Source organism: Helicoverpa armigera, chromosome 30 (assembly GCF_030705265.1).
Source record: "Helicoverpa armigera isolate CAAS_96S chromosome 30, ASM3070526v1, whole genome shotgun sequence".
NCBI lineage: Eukaryota > Metazoa > Arthropoda > Insecta > Lepidoptera > Noctuidae > Helicoverpa > Helicoverpa armigera.
In genome coordinates, this window is record NC_087149.1 from 2,357,715 (window position 1) to 2,376,609 (window position 18,895).

General features: G+C 38.4%; 3 protein-coding genes and 1 long non-coding RNA gene across 5 annotated transcripts in view; 1 reads left to right on the forward strand and 3 right to left on the reverse strand.

Annotated features, from left to right (window-relative positions):
• The window catches only part of LOC110382573 (zinc finger protein 808), a 45,364-nt gene that overhangs the window by 5,424 nt on the left and 21,045 nt on the right, over positions 1-18,895 (forward strand). The window lies entirely within an intron of this gene.
• On the reverse strand, positions 56-4,974 carry LOC110382581 (transcription factor Ouib). The gene is made up of 5 exons (XM_049848151.2): positions 4,677-4,974; positions 3,755-3,896; positions 2,837-2,941; positions 2,231-2,389; positions 56-1,219 (listed from the first exon to the last, which is right to left on the reverse strand). The coding sequence occupies exons 1-5, from the start codon at positions 4,842-4,844 to the stop codon at positions 117-119; spliced, it is 1,677 nt and encodes a 558-aa protein (XP_049704108.2). The 5' UTR covers positions 4,845-4,974; the 3' UTR covers positions 56-116.
• LOC135119182 (uncharacterized) overlaps positions 6,935-18,895 on the reverse strand; it is a 32,374-nt gene continuing 20,413 nt past the window's right edge. The window contains exon 2 of the long non-coding RNA XR_010278039.1: positions 6,935-9,127. This is a non-coding gene — a long non-coding RNA (uncharacterized LOC135119182). The remainder of the gene's footprint in view (positions 9,128-18,895) is intronic.
• Positions 9,185-18,867, reverse strand: LOC110382583 (zinc finger protein 37 homolog). Of its 2 annotated transcripts, none has more exons than XM_064043123.1 (5): positions 18,532-18,701; positions 17,435-17,585; positions 12,031-12,159; positions 11,003-11,230; positions 9,185-10,508 (listed from the first exon to the last, which is right to left on the reverse strand). In XM_064043123.1, the coding sequence occupies exons 1-5, from the start codon at positions 18,685-18,687 to the stop codon at positions 9,391-9,393; spliced, it is 1,782 nt and encodes a 593-aa protein (XP_063899193.1). In that variant the 5' UTR covers positions 18,688-18,701; the 3' UTR covers positions 9,185-9,390. The 2 variants fall into 2 exon arrangements, with proteins under 2 accessions (XP_063899193.1, XP_063899192.1); XM_064043122.1 differs by having other exon boundaries at positions 9,187-10,508; positions 17,423-17,585; positions 18,532-18,867.

Below are 18,895 nucleotides of genomic sequence, written 5' to 3' on the forward strand. Positions count from 1 at the left end.
GGGTAACGGGAGTACATAAGGGGGATATATAAGGGTATACAATTAAAAACAAAACTCCAATTACAATACACATTTATTAATACTGACAAAAACAAATAAATTAAACGCTTACACATTCAATTATAGCTAGCATCTATATCGAAGCCTTGATGGTGACTTTTAACATGATTCTTCAGGCTACCATTTTGAGTAAAAGTCGAATTACAAATATCACACTTATACCTTCTTTCATTATTATGAGAACGTACATGTTCTTGCAAAGATTGCAACCTTGGGTAACTTTTATCGCAAAATTCACAACGGAAATTCCTTTCCCCCGTATGTGTTGCCATATGTTCTTTTAACCGCGAAGGGAGGTAAAATCTCTGATCGCATAAATCACATTGGTGTCTATAAACTTTTAAGTGATTTCTACGATTATGTTCCATTAAAGTTTTTCGTCTGTTGTAAACTTTGTCGCATAATTTACAAGCAAAAGTGCGTTTGTCACCATGTACCTCGATTAAGTGGCGATTTCTTAAAGCGTACGACAAAAAACTAGCTTCGCACTTATAACAGTTTACCGTAGGTTTTTTCTCATGTATAGTAGCGACGTGTAAATACCTACTGTATTTAGATTTCAAATTTTTCCCGCAAATTTCGCAAGGAAAACTTTCTTCGACTTTAGTATGTGATTTTATGTGTGTTCTTAAAGAATTTCGTTCTAAAAAGCAAGCTCCGCAGACATCACAAATATAAGTCCCGAAATGGACAATCATATGTTTTTTAAGTACATCAAAATATGGGAAAGTACTATTACATTCGGTACAAATCAAATTATCCATAGACAGCCTAAACTTTAGAAACTCATTGGTGACAGGATATAACTTTTTTCCGTGCACACTAGTGATGTGCTTCTTAAAAATTTCAAGGTCATCGATTTTTTCGCTGCACAATCTACAATCGATTCTAGTGATGTCAATTTTCGGTATTTTACGGTTTTCCATGGTACTTTGAAAGAGTTCTACGGGGTCGTGGTTGAGTGTGTGTTCGCGAAGTTCGTTTGGGTTCGTGAATTGGTCTCGGCAATAGAAACAATAATATATACTGATTCTGTTCTGGAATGGACAAACGTAGGAATTGTGTACGATCGTCGTGGCGTTTGTGTAAACCATGAAGTCATGGTCCAATTCTTGTTTTTTCTTCGTTTTTTGTGTTTCTTTCTTCACTGGGATTTCCACTGGAAAATCAAAGAAATATATATTAATTGATTATTCATTGCTATAAATGCTTTCTTTGAACTTTAAATTGCCGATCAGTTTTACGCATTCAAGAAAATAAAACCAAAATAAATACTGCCTGGAGAAACAGTTTTTGCGTAAAAAAATCACACACCATGTGGTAAAGTATTTAAACATCTTGTGATGACTATAAATTAAATACTAAATACGCAGATTTATTTAAAATTTACTATATTCTTTTAGTTTTAGTTTTACTTGGCTGTGCTACAGGGTCCAAGATGAATATGATGATCTCATAATTTATAATTTACCACCTAAGAAAGACATTTTGGAATGCAATAAATTGAGTATTGTATTGAGTACTGAAATTACAATTTGGCATAGGTAATTTTTTTATTAGACTTTCAACTTTATCTCTAATGGATAAGGTTTAATGTTGATTGGGTAAATTTTCCAGATAAGAGTAGCTAAATATACTTTCAATGACGAAATAATAATTTTGTCAAACGAGTAAGTCCATTGAATTTTTGCATCGTGGACTTTTAAAATGTATGATTATATCGGGTGTGTCGTTCACAATCACATTAAATCATATCGCATATACTTTATGATATTCTATGGCGAATTGTAAAAAAAATAACCTAATCCATTCAGTGGTTTAACCACAGGAGTTATTTTTCGTTTTTATAATTTACAACATCATGTGTAAAGCAGAGATAAAGTTAGGAGTATCGTACGTTTTGATCAGTTGACAGCTGTCAGTTTTCAAGGGAGAATTTCCGTTGTTTGTAATAACTGACTTTTATATGGTGTTCTAATTTTTGCACATTTTTATTCCATTTACTTTGTTTGAAATTTTTTTTATTTATTATTTTTACGTATTTTTCTTTTATCTTTGTGTTAATCGACATATATTAACCAGTATATTAAAGCATTTCATTTAATGTGATTATGAACGACACACCCGATATAAAGCCAGATAAAATATCCTTTAGATTGTTGTAACTCACCAGGTTTCTCCAACATATCATCGAGTTTCTCCCGTAGCTTCTTCATCTTGTCGGCTATATCTCTCTTGTGTGTTCTGTCCGCTCGCTCGCGCTTGGCTCGCGTGCGGTGTGACACGGGGGCTTCGAGCGGGGTGTGTTCTAGTTTCGGGTCTATAGGCTCTGGAAATTAATTATTTTAAAAAACTTAAATATTTTATGTATAGGTTGAATAAAAAAAATATATAATAAGGCTCCGAAACTATGAACCGGTTAGAAAAATTCTTTCACTGTTGGAAAGCTACACGCTTCCCGAGTAACATAGGCTACCACGGGACGCGGGTGAAAAACGAAAGAAGAACTTAACAGCTTATTAGTACGTATTTTGTATGTATAAGCAAAACATATTGAACTGGCGCTGTCAGAGACTAGTAATATACATACATAGAAGCATACCCCCCTTTTTTTTTAACGACGTCAAAAATCATCAAATGCTGTGGGTTACGCGCGGTGAGGGAGTGTCAGACTCTTACTGACTAAACACCGTCGTGTTCCGTCGTAGGCCGCGTATGTACCAGCGCCAAGGTAATGAGCGCGAACAATCCCGCAACCCCGAATATAAGTAAATACCTGTGATATCATGATCGTTCAGCTCGTCTCTATCATCCATGTCGTGAGTGTCGTCTTCGCACAGCGGTTCCGCTTTCACCTCCACCTCGACCTTACCGGACCCATCTGTAAGTGTAGCAAATAATATTATCATTAAAAATACAAACTAATATTAATGACCGAAAAACCGATCTAGACCACGCCTCGGCAAACGTAGTGTAGGACGTCCTCAGGCACGGTGGAGTGAAAACTTGCGCAAGATGGCTGGCAGGAGCTGGATGCGAGAAGCCGAAAATCGATCTCAGTGGCGTGCACTTGGAGAGGCCTATGTCCAGCAGTGGACTGCGATAGGCTGATGATGATGATGAAAGACCGATTGTCAGCCACGGTGGCTGTTCTCATGTAAGGAGATCAGCCAGCTGCGCAGGACATATTATACTGCACGCACATTTGCTTGGACACAGGTGCACTCACTATTCCTTCACTCTCATAGCGCGATGGGACGACAATCCGACACCACCGGAGAGAGATCAGGCGCAGGACGACATTTACGTGCTCTCCGATGCACGGGTGTATATCCAACTCCCAGGCTGATTTGTGTTTCTAAAACCCACAAAGCGATTTTGGCCCGTCCCGGGAATCGAACCCGAGACCTCGAGCAGCCGCACTTGCGACAGCTAGACCAACGAGGCAGCTAATCTCTATCTATGATGCACTACTTATAACTGACTGAACCGATTTGAAACACATAGGAAGTGGTGAAGGGCGGGCGTTTTGGGGACTGTCTTTTGTAGATTTGACGTTCAAAAAGTGCTGATTTTCAGCCTACTTTGAATAAAAAATGGTGTAGAGTTTGCTGAAAACCAAGACAAAGACATAGGATACTTTTTATCTCCATCCGTGTACGTGGGCGGATGCTATTAAAGTGTAAAACCTCACCTTCTTTAATATGCAGCCTGGTGCTAAGGAAAGCCTCTTCAGACTGCAACACTTGCTGCCTAAACGCGCACGCATCGCGCAGCCGCACGACACACGTCGCGCAAACGCAGCAGTCCTTAGTGTCGCCATCCAAGTGAGATAGCTGGAATTGTATGTAAAGAAACTTAGATATCTATGCTTTTTATTCGGTACACCAATTTTTTCATTTTAGAACTAACTAGCTTCTGCCAGCGGTTTCACCCGCATCTCGAGGGAACTACTTCCCATACCGGGATAAAAAGTAGCCTATAGCCTTCCTCGATAAATGGGCTATCTAACACTGAAAGAAATTTTCTAATCGGACCAGTAGTTACTGAGATTAGCGCGTTCAAACAAACAAACTCTTCAGCTTTATAATATTAGTATAGATTTTATAACATCAATATAAAAAGCTAAGTATTCTAGTACATAGACAATTTATAGATGAATGCTATAGGCTACTTTTTATTTGGATGCATAAAGTTGTTCCCAAGGGATGTTCCAAGGGGACTGCAACACCAAGAATGCCTTAGAGAACAGATAAAGATTGATCTCACTTAATACACAGAGTTGAGGGACAAAATTCATGTCAACATTTTGCATAGAGGTATTAAATTTGAAGTAATTTAATAATTATATGCCTACAAATAAAAACTATCAAAACAAATCTGTATCACTCCGATAGACGAAATTGCAGAAGAATTACGGGGTATAAATTATGTTTTATAATCTATATGAAAGCTGAGAATATAAATAACTGTATATTCCATAGTAGATGCGAGGCCTCTCCCAAGTCGAGCAGATTCGATCATAAATCGCGTATTTCAGCTTGTTAAAGCAAGATAAACACCACAGAAGGTCGATATAGACTTATATTACGAGTTTAAAAGCAAAGAATACTCACGAGAAGTCCAAAACAATCCATAAACATATCTGAATAAACCTCCTTCTGCCCCATCCACTCGTATTCCGTAGTTAAAAGCCTGCATTTCTTTATAGATCTGCAACAACGGCATAACGCAGGGTCTATTATAGGGCCTTTGCCCTTCGAAGAAGCCGCCTGAGCCTCCATAACACCACAATTAAGTTATCTTTTCATTTAAAATTGCATTTTTTTATTCACAAATTAGCATTTCACAAAATCGAAACAACTTTTTTTGTGATGTGATGTTGACGTTTGCGTTTAGTGATTGCTAGAGATATGTCAGTATGTTTAACATAGTTTTATCTCTTTTAGAATCCGTGTACCGGAAAGAGATACAAAGTCTGCGTTTAATTATTGGCACGAAAAAAATATTTTTGATAATTTATTTTTTAACTTAAATTATTATTTCTTTCACAGACGGGAATGGTTGATTATTATTATTAAAATTGGAATTGGAGTACCTACAATGCCGTTTCTGTGAATAGATAACCATGATCACGTGTCAGAGCGATACAGTCCTGATATAATTTGGAGCCGGCACCTTAGGCCCAAACTTCACTAAAGAAACAACCAGATCACCAGATGAATAGTCAGATAGGGAGTCCTTCTATGTAAAACACTGCTATAATTTGATTCTGGCTTAATGGCGGCTGAGCTGAGAACATTATGCGACTCGTGAATAAACCATTTCTAAGTGCGCAAAGGGTACTTACCGTGCCGACGATTTCTTCTATGTGGAGGCAATCAATGATGACAGGCTTGATTGAATGACTGGTACAAAATAAAAACTAATTTATTTTATTCAAACATGAACTCACAATATGCATCAACACTGTTAAATTCGTCCGTTGTTGTCGGCATAACGAATGCAGTGGTGACGCGCCGCGAACTGGCACTCGTTTCACACAATACGTTAATGCAACGTTAACACTCTATATACCTAGGTAGCCTGTAGTCTTCGAATGCACATTTTCTGCTGACTCTGCAGTCGACACCCCTCGCGTCGTTAGGCACCATCATTTTAGCTGACTATGCTATGAATACCTACATACTTACTTTCCTTTTCTACACTGATATGTAGGTAACTTTAACTTACCTATATTTTGCTTAGCCTTTTCCCAACTATGTTGGGGCTGGCTTCCAGTCTAACCGGATGCAGCTAAGTACCAGTGTTTGACAAGGAGCGACTGCCTATCTGACCTAAAAAAAAAGTTTCGTTCGTTCAGTGTTGACGAACGCTACTTATTATTTTAGTGTAAAATGGTTATTATGCACATGATAAGGCCAGTTTTATTTTCTAGTTAATTGTGTTTTAAAAGATCTAACATAATCCATTAAAACATTTAAAAAATCCAAACCAGCATTCATGGACACTGTGAACGAACGAAACTTTTTTTCCCGATCGTCAACAGTGTTGACGAAAGGGTGTTACCGAGCGGGAATAACCCGTTAAAACTGCTATTGCGATCATATTGCGATTCGATTTCTATTCAATTTTAACATTATTCACTTAGGAGAATCGGGCCCCTAGTTGTCAGACGGCCGGGGGCCCGATTCTCCTATTTTTACTTAAGCGCCCTTCGATTCACGTTCGACTCGATTCGACTGAGATCCAATCCCGACTCGATTACTATTGAAGCGTATGTGACATTCCGCTATTTTTTCTTTGAAACAAACGTTTTTATCCTTTTCTGTCATTCAATAATGAATCATTTTGTCTGCAAATGATTTACGATTGCAAAATGATTGTACAGCAAACTACCGTATAGACCAAAATCATCAAAATAGCAGACCAATCGCACACCAATCAAATGTCAATCGAATACGATTGGTCTTTTATTAGTAGCAGAAAGTCCGATATGGTTAAAACTGCTATTACGATCATATTGCGATTCGATTTCTATTCGATTTTGACATTATTAACTTAGGAGAATCGGGGCCCGGGACTTATAATTCATCGTGCCCTCCAAAATACAAAACCAAAATAGGTAAGTATAGTTATCAGCCCGAATCTTGAGCTCTAACCTACATCTGCGCAGAAGTGATTTATTAGCAAAGAACCAATCCCGAGTGACGGCTATGACGCGATGCACTGCGGGCCAATCACCGCTTTAGCCCGCCCCCGCGCCTCACTTCATACCACAAAAGGGACCCAATAAATTACTTCGCGCAGATGTAGGTCAGAGCTCAAGATTCGTGCCGATAACTATGATTTAGATCCAATAAAACAAAACATTAGTGTCCATAATGTATTTATAAAACTTAATAAATAATACTTATTTAGTAAACTGTGATCATTATTATGCGTTTACTTAAGCCTACACTTAACTAATCTACTACATACAATAAATATATTTTTATTCAGTTATTTTATTAATCATTATTTTGTGATATTCAATAAGAATAAAAATAAAAACATACAAAATAAAATTTCGCAAATATAAAGCTGTTTTTTTGTGATATTAGTAGCGAGAAGTATGTACAATTTTGCATTAAATAAGTGTGCATCTACACGGTGCAAGTAGCTTGCGCATGTTGAGGCACATGCGCGGGTTACATGCATTTTAAAAACGTGCGCGTCCAGCGACTCGCGCATGTACCAAAGCAACATACCCACCCGCGTGCTCTTGTCACTTGCGCATGTTAGCTTGCTCCAGCTACATGCACCGTGTAGATGCACCCTAAGTTCGGAGCGGTTAATTTGAGGATACCTACATGGAGAACCATCGGCAGGAATTTGAGCGCTAACCTTCACCTGCGCATATGTGATTTATTTATAAGCAAAGAACCAATCCCGAGTGACGGCTATGACGCGATGCACTGCGGGCCAATCACCGCTTTAGCCCGCCCCCGCGACTCAATTCATACCACCAAAGGGACCCAATAAATTACTGCTGCGCAGATGAAGGTCAGCGCTCAAGATTCGTACCGATGATTATAGGTATCAGATAGAAGTTTCTCCATAAAAAAAAAAAAAAACTAAAAGACAGACTGGAAGCCTAGGTCAAAAATATAAGAATAGATTTTAAAACTTGAATTAAGTGTATCTGTTACAACCTTAACCTACTTTTATAAACAAAAACTAAATATGTGTTATAAAAAAAATACTGAAATCGAGATTCCATATTATTAAGGCAGTGTAAAATATAAAATACAAAATTGAGATCAAATTGTAATTTCAAATGTTAAATAAAAAATATTGTGATACCGTGTAATACTAGAGTTTAAATTACTTATTTTATTTATTTTATATAAGTTGAACATTATATTTAATTCATAAGTTAGGTTTATTTGCTTAAGGTACCTTTTGAATACTAGCTGTCGACCGCACATGCCGCGACTGCATGTGCGGTCGGCCGCAGCAGCACTATTGGTTTGTATGTAAATACTTGAATTTTCACCCTTTGATATTAATGTTAGAATTTAGATGTCAGATATCTCAGCGGGCCCACCAGAGCTAAGGGCTGCGGGATTGGCTGCGCGTGTTACCGCGGTCCTGGTACATAAAAGGCCTGCGAAGGAACATGATGGGTTTTAGTCAGTAGGAGTCTGACACTCCTTCACACTGCTAACTCATAGCGGAAGCTGTAATTTCATGATTTTCCATTTAAAAAAAATGTCAGATAGCTGACAGCGACGCAGGCACGTCTTGCTGCCGCTTTGATACAAAACGGTGTCATGTAAATACATTCAAACCAGTAGTGCAGCTGCGGCCGACTCATGCAGTCGGCATGTGCGGTCGACAGCTAGCATTCAAAAGGTACCTTAAGTTTTCTTAGCATATACTATATTAATGCTAATATACATTATTATATATAACTTATATATTCAGACTATTTTCGTTAGCTACTTAGTAATCTCAAAGGATTTGTTGTTAACTTGGCGATATAAAAAAAAAAAACTAGATCAGGCAGGCTTGCATTTAAAAAATAATAATATAAATATCGCAGCCCTTTGAATGAATAACGCCTTTCAATGAAACGTCTAAAAGTAGTTCGGCCGACTTGTTTAATTATTATAACCAGTTTACTGCGACATCATCATCCTCATCCTCCGAGCCTTTTCCCAACTATGTTGGGGTCGGCTTCCAGTCTAACCGGATTCAGCTGAGTACCAGTGCTTTACAAGAAGCCACTGCCCTATCTGACCTCCTCAACCCAGTTACCCGGGCAACCCAATACCCCTTGGTTCGACTGGTGTCAGACTTACTGGCTTCTGACTACCCGTAACGACTGCCAAGGATGTTCAGTTTGCTGCGACATAAGTTATGTTTATAATAAGTAGTATTATTCCAGTCGAAAATATAAAGAAGCGTCCATAACGAATATAGCCGAATATTTTTTTTTCACATCACCAAGTAACGGCCGCTTCCAATATTCTATCTGTTGTTTAGCTTACTATAGTTATCGGCACGAATCCTGAGCTCTGACCTACATCTGCGCAGTGTGATTTATTAGCAAAGAACCAATCCCGAGTGACGGCTATGACGGCCACTGCGGGCCAATCACCGCTTTAGCCCGCCCCCGCGCCTCACTTCATACCACAAAAGGGACCCAATAAATGACTTCTGCGCAGATGTAGGTCAGAGCTCAAGATTCGTGCCGATAACTATACAGATAGTAATTTGACACAACACTTGTATGGGTGCTAATGTCAAAATTCTACCTCCGGCTAGACTAAAAAGTATTTAATCTTAAAAGTAGCATCCTTCAATATCACACTCAGGATGATGACTTTTTATATGTGATTTCAAGCTAGCATTTTGTATGAAAGCTTGCCCACATATGTGACAACGGTACCTCCTATCATTCGTATGAGTCCTAATATGGTACTGCAAAGATTTTAACCGAGGATAACTCTTTTCACAATACTCACATCTAAAATTCCTCTCCCCGGTATGAGTTGCCATATGCTCTTTTAACCGGGACGGCAAATAAAACCTCTGATCGCAATACTCACATTGATGCTTCAAAACTTTTTGGTGGTTCCTCCTTTGATGTTCTGTCAATGTCTTTTGTCTATTATAGACTTTGTCACATAAGTTACACGGGTACGTTCTCTTTTGTCCATGGGCCTCGGTCAAGTGTTTATTTTTTAACGCATAGGACATAAAACATTCATCGCAACGAGGACATCTTATTATAGCTTTTTTCTTATGTACTATATCTACATGCATGTCTTTATAATGATTAGATTTGAACACTTTACCACAAACTTCACAGGTATGCCGTTCATCGTCCTTATGTCTTTTTAAATGAGCATCGAGCCTCGGTTTTTCCAAAAAGCAGACTCCACATATATCACAAGTATAATTGCTGAAATGTTCAACCATATGTGTGTTTAAAGTGTTAAAATCTTCAAAAACATCATTACACATTACACACACTAAATCGTTCCATGTTAATTTGTAAAGCAACATTTTATCCGGAGCCTCAAAATATATTTTTTTACCGTGTACCTGATCTATATGTTGTTTAAAAACGTTTAAGTCGTCTATTTTTTGAGGACAGAGTCTGCAATCTATTCTTGTAATATCAATTTTGATCATTTTTTTGTATCCCATAAGTAGTTGGAACGGTTTAGTGTCATGAGAAACTGTGTGTTCTCTCAAATCTTCTGGTTTTGGGTAATAATCTTTGCAGTAGAAGCAATAGTAGTTATTTCGCCTGTTTTTAAAAGGACATACGTAAGAATACTGTATGATAGTTAGCAGATTTTCTTCAGACATACAGTCTAAGTCTCGGTCGTAATTTTGTTTCTTCTCAACGGGTGGTTTTTTGATAGTTTTCGGTGATTTTTTTGATGATGTACCTGAAAAATGAAAAGTATTTTATCTATACTAATCTACATACATATATAGCAGAAAGGTTGCCCGGGCAACTGGGTTGAGGAAGTCAGATAGGCAGTCGCTCCTTGTAAAATGGTACTCAGCTACATCCGGTTAGACTGGAAGCCGACCCCAACATAGTTGGGAAAAAGGCTCGGAGGATGATGATACATATATAAAAGAAAGTCGTGTTAGTAACACTACTTATAATACAAGAATAGCTGAACCATTGCTGAAAATTAGAGAGGAGGTAACCTAGAAGGACATACATAGGATAGTTTTTGTCACCTTCAGGCATCAGGGTTCCCGTAGGAAGCAGTTATCTCGGGACGTGGGTGAAACCGCGGGTGGAAGCTAGTACCTATATTATACAGCTTAAGAGTTTATATAACTGATTATTTATTTGATAACTGGACAGAATTGCAAAAAATCTTTTCATAGTAGTTCTGAAGTAGGTATAAAAAAAACTTTGTCATACCAGCTTTCTGCTTCTTAACAGCGACTTTCTTCTTCTTCTGCGCGCCATTACTCTTAGCTTTCTTCTTAGCCTTCTTCTTGATGGGTTTGTCGGAGTCTGATGATGAAGCCGACCAGTCGCTCTCGTCATCATCATCATCATCTAGCTTCGAGTCTTCGTCTAGAGGTAGCTCCGGTTTTTGGGCCTCATCATTTGTTGGCACATCCTCTTTTTTGGGGGCTTTAATTTCTGTAAAGAGTTTTTGTTTTGCTTACTTCTCTTCTAGATGAGAGAACTATGTATAAATGTTGTTTTAATGGTTCCGGACCAAAGGTTAAAATTGGAATCTTGACCCAAACAGACTTATTTAATTTTGTTTAATGTGGGCTTTAACGGGAATAAAATAATGTATTGTGGGATGTGGGATCCGACGCCACAAATATTAAAATGGGATCAGAAAGTGGAAGCCAACGGGAATGATTCGAATTGGTAACCAGGCTGAATCTCAAACGTAAGAGTATATGTAGCCGCTATAACAACAAATACTAAAATAAAAATATGACGGCGCCACCGTCGATGTGTCAATCGTCGATGTGTCAACCGTCGATCTGTCAACGGTGGACCTTATATAAAGCGGCGCGGCACGACTCGGGTCATTCGTTCGCCGACCGTTGCCGAGTGCACACCTCCCACAAATTCGTGACAAATAATTGTAGTGACTAATATTGTGTTAATTGGAATAAACCAAGTGATTGTGCGAAGACCTCTTTGTTTTATTTAACGATGTCGGATCCTGACGCCGACAAATACATATTTTCAGGGGCCACACATTACATGTTATGTATTTTATAGATTGCTACGGAACCCTTACAGCGAGAATCGGATTCTCACCTAGCCAGTTGCAATATGCGGTTCAAATCATTTTTCATACCATGTCTTATAATTTTATCTGTTCTACTATATCTAATGAGAAAAAAACAGCTACCAAAAAATGAGAACCCCCTTTTTCTGAAGTCGGTTAAAAAGGTTAGTCAGTCAGATGCCCTCACCTTCAACATCCTCAGGATAATCCATGGACATGTCATCATCATGGTCTGCTCCTCCGGATATCTCGCTGCAGTCGTCTTTCGGCTCAATCTTCAGTTCTATATCCATTTGTGGCTTATCTATCTTCGGTTCTGTTGCAGAATAATATTGGGTCACCGTTAATGGTAAACGTTTGATTAGCTTGTGTTATGGGTGCTTACATGAATTGATAAAGTACATTATAAAATCCCTACTATCCCTACTCATATTATAAATGCGAAAGTAACTCTGTCTGTTGCGCTTTCACGTCTAAACCACTGAACTGATTTTAATAAAATTTGGTACAGAAATAGAGTTGACCTTGAGAAAGAACATAGGATAGTTTTTATCCCGGACATTTGAAGAATTCTCTTGGAAACGCGACATAACCGAATTCTACGCGGACGAAGCCGCGGGCAGAAGCTAGTAATTTTATAAACTCATCACACAGTAAATAGAGGTGCGAAAAAAGTGACTACATATCTCTAGAGGTTTTATTTTATTTAAATTAAAAATAACACTTTTTATATAATTACTTTAATAAAATTTTAAACTAATAGTGTCCCTACATAATTACTTACGTTAGTAGCACTCTATGAACTATTTGAACTAAGAAAACCATCACCAGTTCACCACACTTATTTCACTGACTTGCACGGGCACTACATAGATTCTTGCTATGTCACAACTTGCTGAGATCCTGTCCATTCAGAAGACGTTAGAAGAGAGCTTCAACAAGAAGATGACCGAATTGGGTGCTCAGATCCAGAGTGCGGGAACTGCCAAGGATACTGTGGCAAAGGTTGCTGAAGAGTTCCGGACGTTCAGAGAGCTCATGTATAGCATGCTTGGCTTGCTCAGGAAGCAGATTCATGAGTGTGCATTGCAGTTGGATGGGATGGAGACTAGACATCGACGTAAGGCTTTGCTTTTCCAAGGGCTCCCGGAAGCCGATAAAGAAGATTGTAGTGCTGTCATTCTGGATGTTCTCACTGGCAAGTTAGCACTCCGGAGCATGACAGCATCTTCAATAAAAGTGGCCCACAGACTCGGTAATCCCAGTAACGACCATGCAAGACCAATTCTTGTCAAGTTTGCTTCTCTGGATGTTAAGGCGGAGATATGGAGGGCAAAGTCTAGTTTGAAAGGCACCAAGATTTCTGTGAAGGAGTTCTTAACAAAGGACAGGCAATCCATCTTCGCTAGAGCTCGACAACATTTTGGAATGCGGTCATGCTGGACTCAGGATGGCGTAATAGTAATTAAAGCCATGGACGGGAGCAGGCACAAGGTGACTACGTCCAGTGAACTGAATTCGCTGCTCTTGAAGTTCCCTAAACCATCAGGTGCCTCGGTCGACGCCAGGAGTCTCTGCAAAGGTTTAGTTAAGATTAGACGTAAGTTACATTTGGAACTAAATTGATAAGTTGCAATATCCGTTTTTACTTACCACAGTGATCGACTCAACAATTGAATCCGTATTTTATATTTCTTGAATAAGGCTATAGTTTCTTTTCATTTCACATACTTTTAATCGTTCTTCTTTTCTAGTCCTAATGTACCCTCTTTGTAATTTCTATTTCATTCTCAATTCAATCATTAAATTAGGGTAAGTCGATTTCACTTTGTTTATTTATTGCTTCTAATGTCAGATGTCAGTGTGATTTAGCTGTCAAGTGTCAAACTTTAGATGTCAAAATTTTTTGTGATTGTGTGTTCCGAAGTTTGCTTGCATTCTGTCTTGGTTGTATTGTCTGTTCCAAATTTTATGTTAAGTGTGAACTGGCTGGTGGAGTTAAATAATATTTGAGTAGTAGTTAGTACGTTAGTTAATTTATAACCTTTATATATATAATTTAGTTATTTTATATATTTATATTTTATGTTTTCTGATAATGATAGTTTTTATTCTGCAAATGAGTCCTCTGCGTCTAGTGATGGTAGCTTCATTTCTGTGACTGATACTCTTGGAGATATTTTGCGAACTCAATTTAATCAAGCATACAACAACACTTTTAACGTATGTCATATTAATGCACAAAGTGTTCCCAGTCATTATAGTGAATTGTATGCAACATTTACAGACAATAACGTGCATGCCATCTTGATTTCTGAGAGCTGGCTTAAACCTAATCTGTTATCAACCTCTTACTCTCTTCCTGGTTTTGTTCTCATCCGAAATGATCGTCTTGAGAAAAGAGGAGGTGGTGTGGCAATATACCTTAGATGTGAATTCCGACATAGAGTGTTAGCAACTTCGGCTGGCTCTTCAGGAACTGCGGAATTTTTGTTTTTAGAAGTTCCCATAAAGGGAATTAAGACAGTGATCGGAGTTGTATATTGCCCCCCCTCTGCGGACTATTTCACCAACTTCGAATTGGTATTAGAATCTTTGGGTTCTGAATATGAGCACTACATCATCATGGGCGATTTCAATACGAACCTCCTCGCACCTCATTCCCCACGATCCCGTAAACTCCTCCATATTGCCGAGTCAGTTGGGTTAAGTATCCTACCCCTTAAAGGCACCCATCATTGTTCTTCTGGCGACGATACCTGGTTAGACCTCATCCTTACTTCTAATCCTTCCCTTGTCTCCTGTCATGGTCAACATAGTGCTCCTGGTTTCTCTCATCATGACCTCATTTTCCTCACCTATAACCTAAAACCTCCCAAATCCAAACCCAAGGTTCTGCACAGGCGCTGTTTTGCGCGAATGGACGTGGAGAAATTACTTAAAGATGCCTCCGACATTGACTGGACACCTCTTATTGAGGCTGTTGCAGTTGATGAAAAGGTTGCTGTATTTAATTTTAAGGTAAATAGCTTGTATGATGTCCATGCTCCGATTAAAAAAGTCAAGTTAAAACGGCCACCAGCACCTTGGATGACGCCGTTGATTAAAATTGCCATGAGACGAAGAGATCGCGCTTTTAGGAAATATAAGAAGATTCGTACGGATGAGAACTGGGAACTTTTCAGGGTTGCTAGGAATCGGTGTAATCAGATGATACGCAACGCTAAACGCCGCCATATATTTGCTCATGTATCATCATCTTCTTCTGCCGATATCTGGAAGTTCTTAGGAACTTTAGGTATTGGTAAATCGCAGAATGTAGACTTTCCTAATACTATTGATTTAAGCGATTTAAATCGCCATTTCTGTGCAACACCTCTTTTGGATCATCGTATCCAATCGAATACTATCAGTTACATATCTAGTCTACCGCGCCCCAATATAGAACCTTTTCTTTTTGTACCAATCAGTGAAGAAGACACAAAAAAGATAATCCTTTCCATTAAGTCAAAAGCAGTTGGTTATGACAACATAAGTCGTTGCATGATTGTCACTATCCTGGATCAATTGGTACCTGCAATTACCCACATAATTAACTTCTCCCTTTTCACTGGTAAATTCCCTTCACTATGGCGAAAAGCCTACGTGCGTCCTTTACCCAAGATCCCTGTTCCTACCCTTCCCAGTAATTTCCGTCCAATTTCCATTTTACCTTTTCTTTCTAAGGTGCTTGAGGCTTGTGCCCATAAGCAGTTCTCTCGTTTTATATATGTCAATAAAGTTATCAGCCCTTTCCAATCCGGCTTTAGGCCTGGGCATAGCACCTGCTCTGCTCTCCTTAAAGTGACTGGCGATATTCGAACAAGCATGGAGGAAACCAAGCTCACAGTGCTGGTGTTAATTGACTTCTCGAATGCGTTCAATACAGTCAGTCACGATCTCCTGATACACATCCTATCCTTCTACAAGGTGTCTTCTCAAGCGCTGGATTGGTTCATGTCTTATCTTCAAGACCGCCAGCAGTCAGTACGAGTTGATGAAGTGACATCAAATTGGTGCAAATTGGATGCTGGTGTGCCACAAGGCGGTATTCTTTCTCCACTTTTATTTTCAATTTTTATAAATCTCCTTACTCTTGAACTTCAGTCTGCGTATCATCTTTATGCTGATGACTTGCAATTATATCGTCACTCCAGCCTCGAGGACTTATCTGCTACAATCATGGAATTAAATAATGATCTAGCTGGGTTGAAGAGCTGGGCTGATAGGTTTGGAGTGGCGGTAAATCCTGGCAAGTGCCAAGCTATTTTAGTTGGTAGTAGTCGCATTATGCAAAGAGTGGATTTAAGCAGCTTACCTCCGGTACAATTTGATGGTATGAACATCCCTTATAACTCAAGCGTGAAAAACCTGGGCTTACATATCGACACTACGTTAAGCTGGCAATCTCATATTGGGAGTGTTAGCCAGAAGGTAACAGGTTTGCTGCGCTACTTTTATCGGTTAAAACCTTCTCCCGTTCAACGTGAAAGCGATGCTTGTGCGAACCTTGATCTTTCCATAATTGATTATGGTGATGTTTGCTTCTATGACCTGAATGCAGATCTGCTCAATAAACTTGACCGGCTTCTCAACAATTGCATTCGATTCGTTTTTAATCTCCGCAAGTACGATCATGTGTCTGCTTATCGAGAACAGCTTAGATGGCTGCCAATTAGGCAAAGACGTGAGATGAGAGCATTAACTACTTTATTTTCCATTCTTCATACTCCTTTTTCACCTCCTTATTTATCATGCCACTTCCAGTTTTTGTGTTCTCAACATGACAGAAATTTGCGTTCCTCCAACAACCGTCTACTCCAATGTCCCTCACATCGCACAGATTTCCTTCATTCCTCTTTTTTTGTCCAATCTATTCTTTTATGGAACAAGTTGCCCTCGGAAATTAGGATGGTTAATAGCCGATTGACTTTCAAATTGAAGCTTCGTGAGTATCTTCACCAGAGTTTGCAGAATTGACACAACTGTGAATTTGATTTTGTGTTATTTATATATGTATTAAAGTTTATTTAATATTATATATATATGTGTATGTATAATAAGTCTATGTACGTTTATATATTTTCGATTTGTCTCATATACATATTTAGTGCACCTGCCATGAAATTTCTCCTCCACCTAAAGGTTGACTGGTAGAGAACGCCTAAGGCGTTAAGTCCGCCTTTGTACATTGTTTTTTTGTAAAATGTGTGCAAAAAGTATAATAAATAAATAAAAATAAATAAATAAATGGAATCAAATCCGGGACGTGTAGTCGGTGTAGTTTAATGAGAACAGATCATTGATTTTGTCGCTTAACCATGGATAACAAAATGACGAACGGAGAAGATATAACGGCAAATCTAATAGTTGCGTCACAGAAATGCGGGTGTTCGCCTACCGTACGTTTCTACGACCTACAGGAAGGCAACTGACCTACCTTCCCCATGGCATCTCCGCTTCTTTCTTTCCTTCATGACCATAGCCTATAGTTAGAATATGTATGTGTAAAAAAGCTACAAAAAACAAATGACATATACCAGTAATCTCACCAGCCAGTGTATCCTTGTCTTCGAGCTTAGCGCTGAGGAACAACTCCTCACATTGCAGCACTTGCTGTCTGAATGCGCATGCGTCGCGGAGGCGTACGACACACGTTGCGCACACGCCGCAATCCTTGTCGTTGTCATCTACGTGAGATAGCTGGAAAAGATATACTCAAACTTGTTTATATAATCCCAATTATGGTGGGTCCACACGATACACAGTGAGTTGCTCAAAGCTCCATTAAAGTTAAATCTTCTTTATTGCTGACTCTTTCCTTGTCAACAAGATAAAAAGTGTCAGCAATATATTTAATGAAGCTTTAACTTTAATGGAGCTTTGCGCAACTCACGGACAGACTTTAAGTTTGTACAAAATATCTGTAGAAACTAAACACAAACAAACAAACTCCTCTCACACGGAGAAGGATTGAGCATTCATCACCATGCTTGCTCAATGCGGGTTGGTGATTTCAAACTATAGTCCAGGTTTCCTCAAGATGTTTTCCTTCACCTTTTTATCAGTCATTGGTGTCCAAGATATACTTAGAAAGTACATACAAACTTAGAAAAGCTTCATTGGTTTGGCACTCGAGAGGTTGGTTCTTTACCCACTAGGCCACCACAACTTTTTTCATGACTAAGATTCTACACGAATATAATAATGTGTTCTTATAAGTACCCTAAGGATGTCGAAGCTACTAAAACAATTTGAAAAATACTTTCACTGTTGGCTAATAGCTACACTATTTCCGAGTAACATAGGCTATATTTTATCTGAGTATGGAAAGTAGTAGGTATGTAAAGATGACTTGTGAAGGTGAAAATCCGCCTAGAAAATCCTATACTTCAACCCAATATTTTAATTGAATTATTAATTTATTTTGGAAATTAAAATTCTGAATTAAACTGTTGCTTTTACATAATGAACCATACATAAAATCATATGTATTTTTAAACACCTAAACATTACTAACTAATTTCTATTAGTTTAGTATTAAACTAATTTCAATTAACGATAAAATTCTAACAAGAAAATTTAAGAAAAAATGTTAGTACCATTCCAAAATCATAGTACACCCAAAGCTAACTTTTTTTTTACTAACCAATATTCCAAAGCAGTCCATGACCATGTCAGCATATACTTCCTTTTTCTCCATCCAAGTGTACTCCGATGTGAGAACTCGACATTTTTTTATAGCCCTGCAGCACCGACACAACGCTGGGTCTATTATCGGCCCATTATTCTTAACTGCAGCCATTTTTACACAATATAATCCTTACAGCTTACAACTAACACAATTATTTCATTATATACATTCACAATTTAACTTATTTCAGATGTTCAAGCCTGTTTTTTTGCAAAAAGAAAGCTTCGCTATCGTAAACTGCCTCAAGCCAAGTCTCGCCCCGACTTCTTGTCAATACAAACATAGAGTAAAAACATCTAAAATGTCAATAACCGCTGCG

Excerpts from the sequence above, each read along its gene's own strand:
- LOC110382581 (XM_049848151.2), bottom strand. The coding sequence starts at position 4,844 with ATGGAGGCTCAGGCGGCTTCTTCGAAGGGCAAAGGCCCTATAATAGAC. Across the intron at positions 2,942-3,754 it reads CAGGCTGCATATTAAAGAAG|ATGGGTCCGGTAAGGTCGAG; the intron begins GTGAGGTTTTAC and ends CTACACTTACAG. Across the intron at positions 2,390-2,836 it reads GAACGATCATGATATCACAG|AGCCTATAGACCCGAAACTA; the intron begins GTATTTACTTAT and ends ATTAATTTCCAG.
- LOC110382583 (XM_064043122.1), bottom strand. The coding sequence starts at position 18,687 with ATGGCTGCAGTTAAGAATAATGGGCCGATAATAGACCCAGCGTTGTGT. Across the intron at positions 17,586-18,531 it reads TGGACTGCTTTGGAATATTG|CTATCTCACGTAGATGACAA; the intron begins GTTAGTAAAAAA and ends TATCTTTTCCAG. Across the intron at positions 11,231-12,030 it reads TTATCCTGAGGATGTTGAAG|AAATTAAAGCCCCCAAAAAA; the intron begins GTGAGGGCATCT and ends AACTCTTTACAG.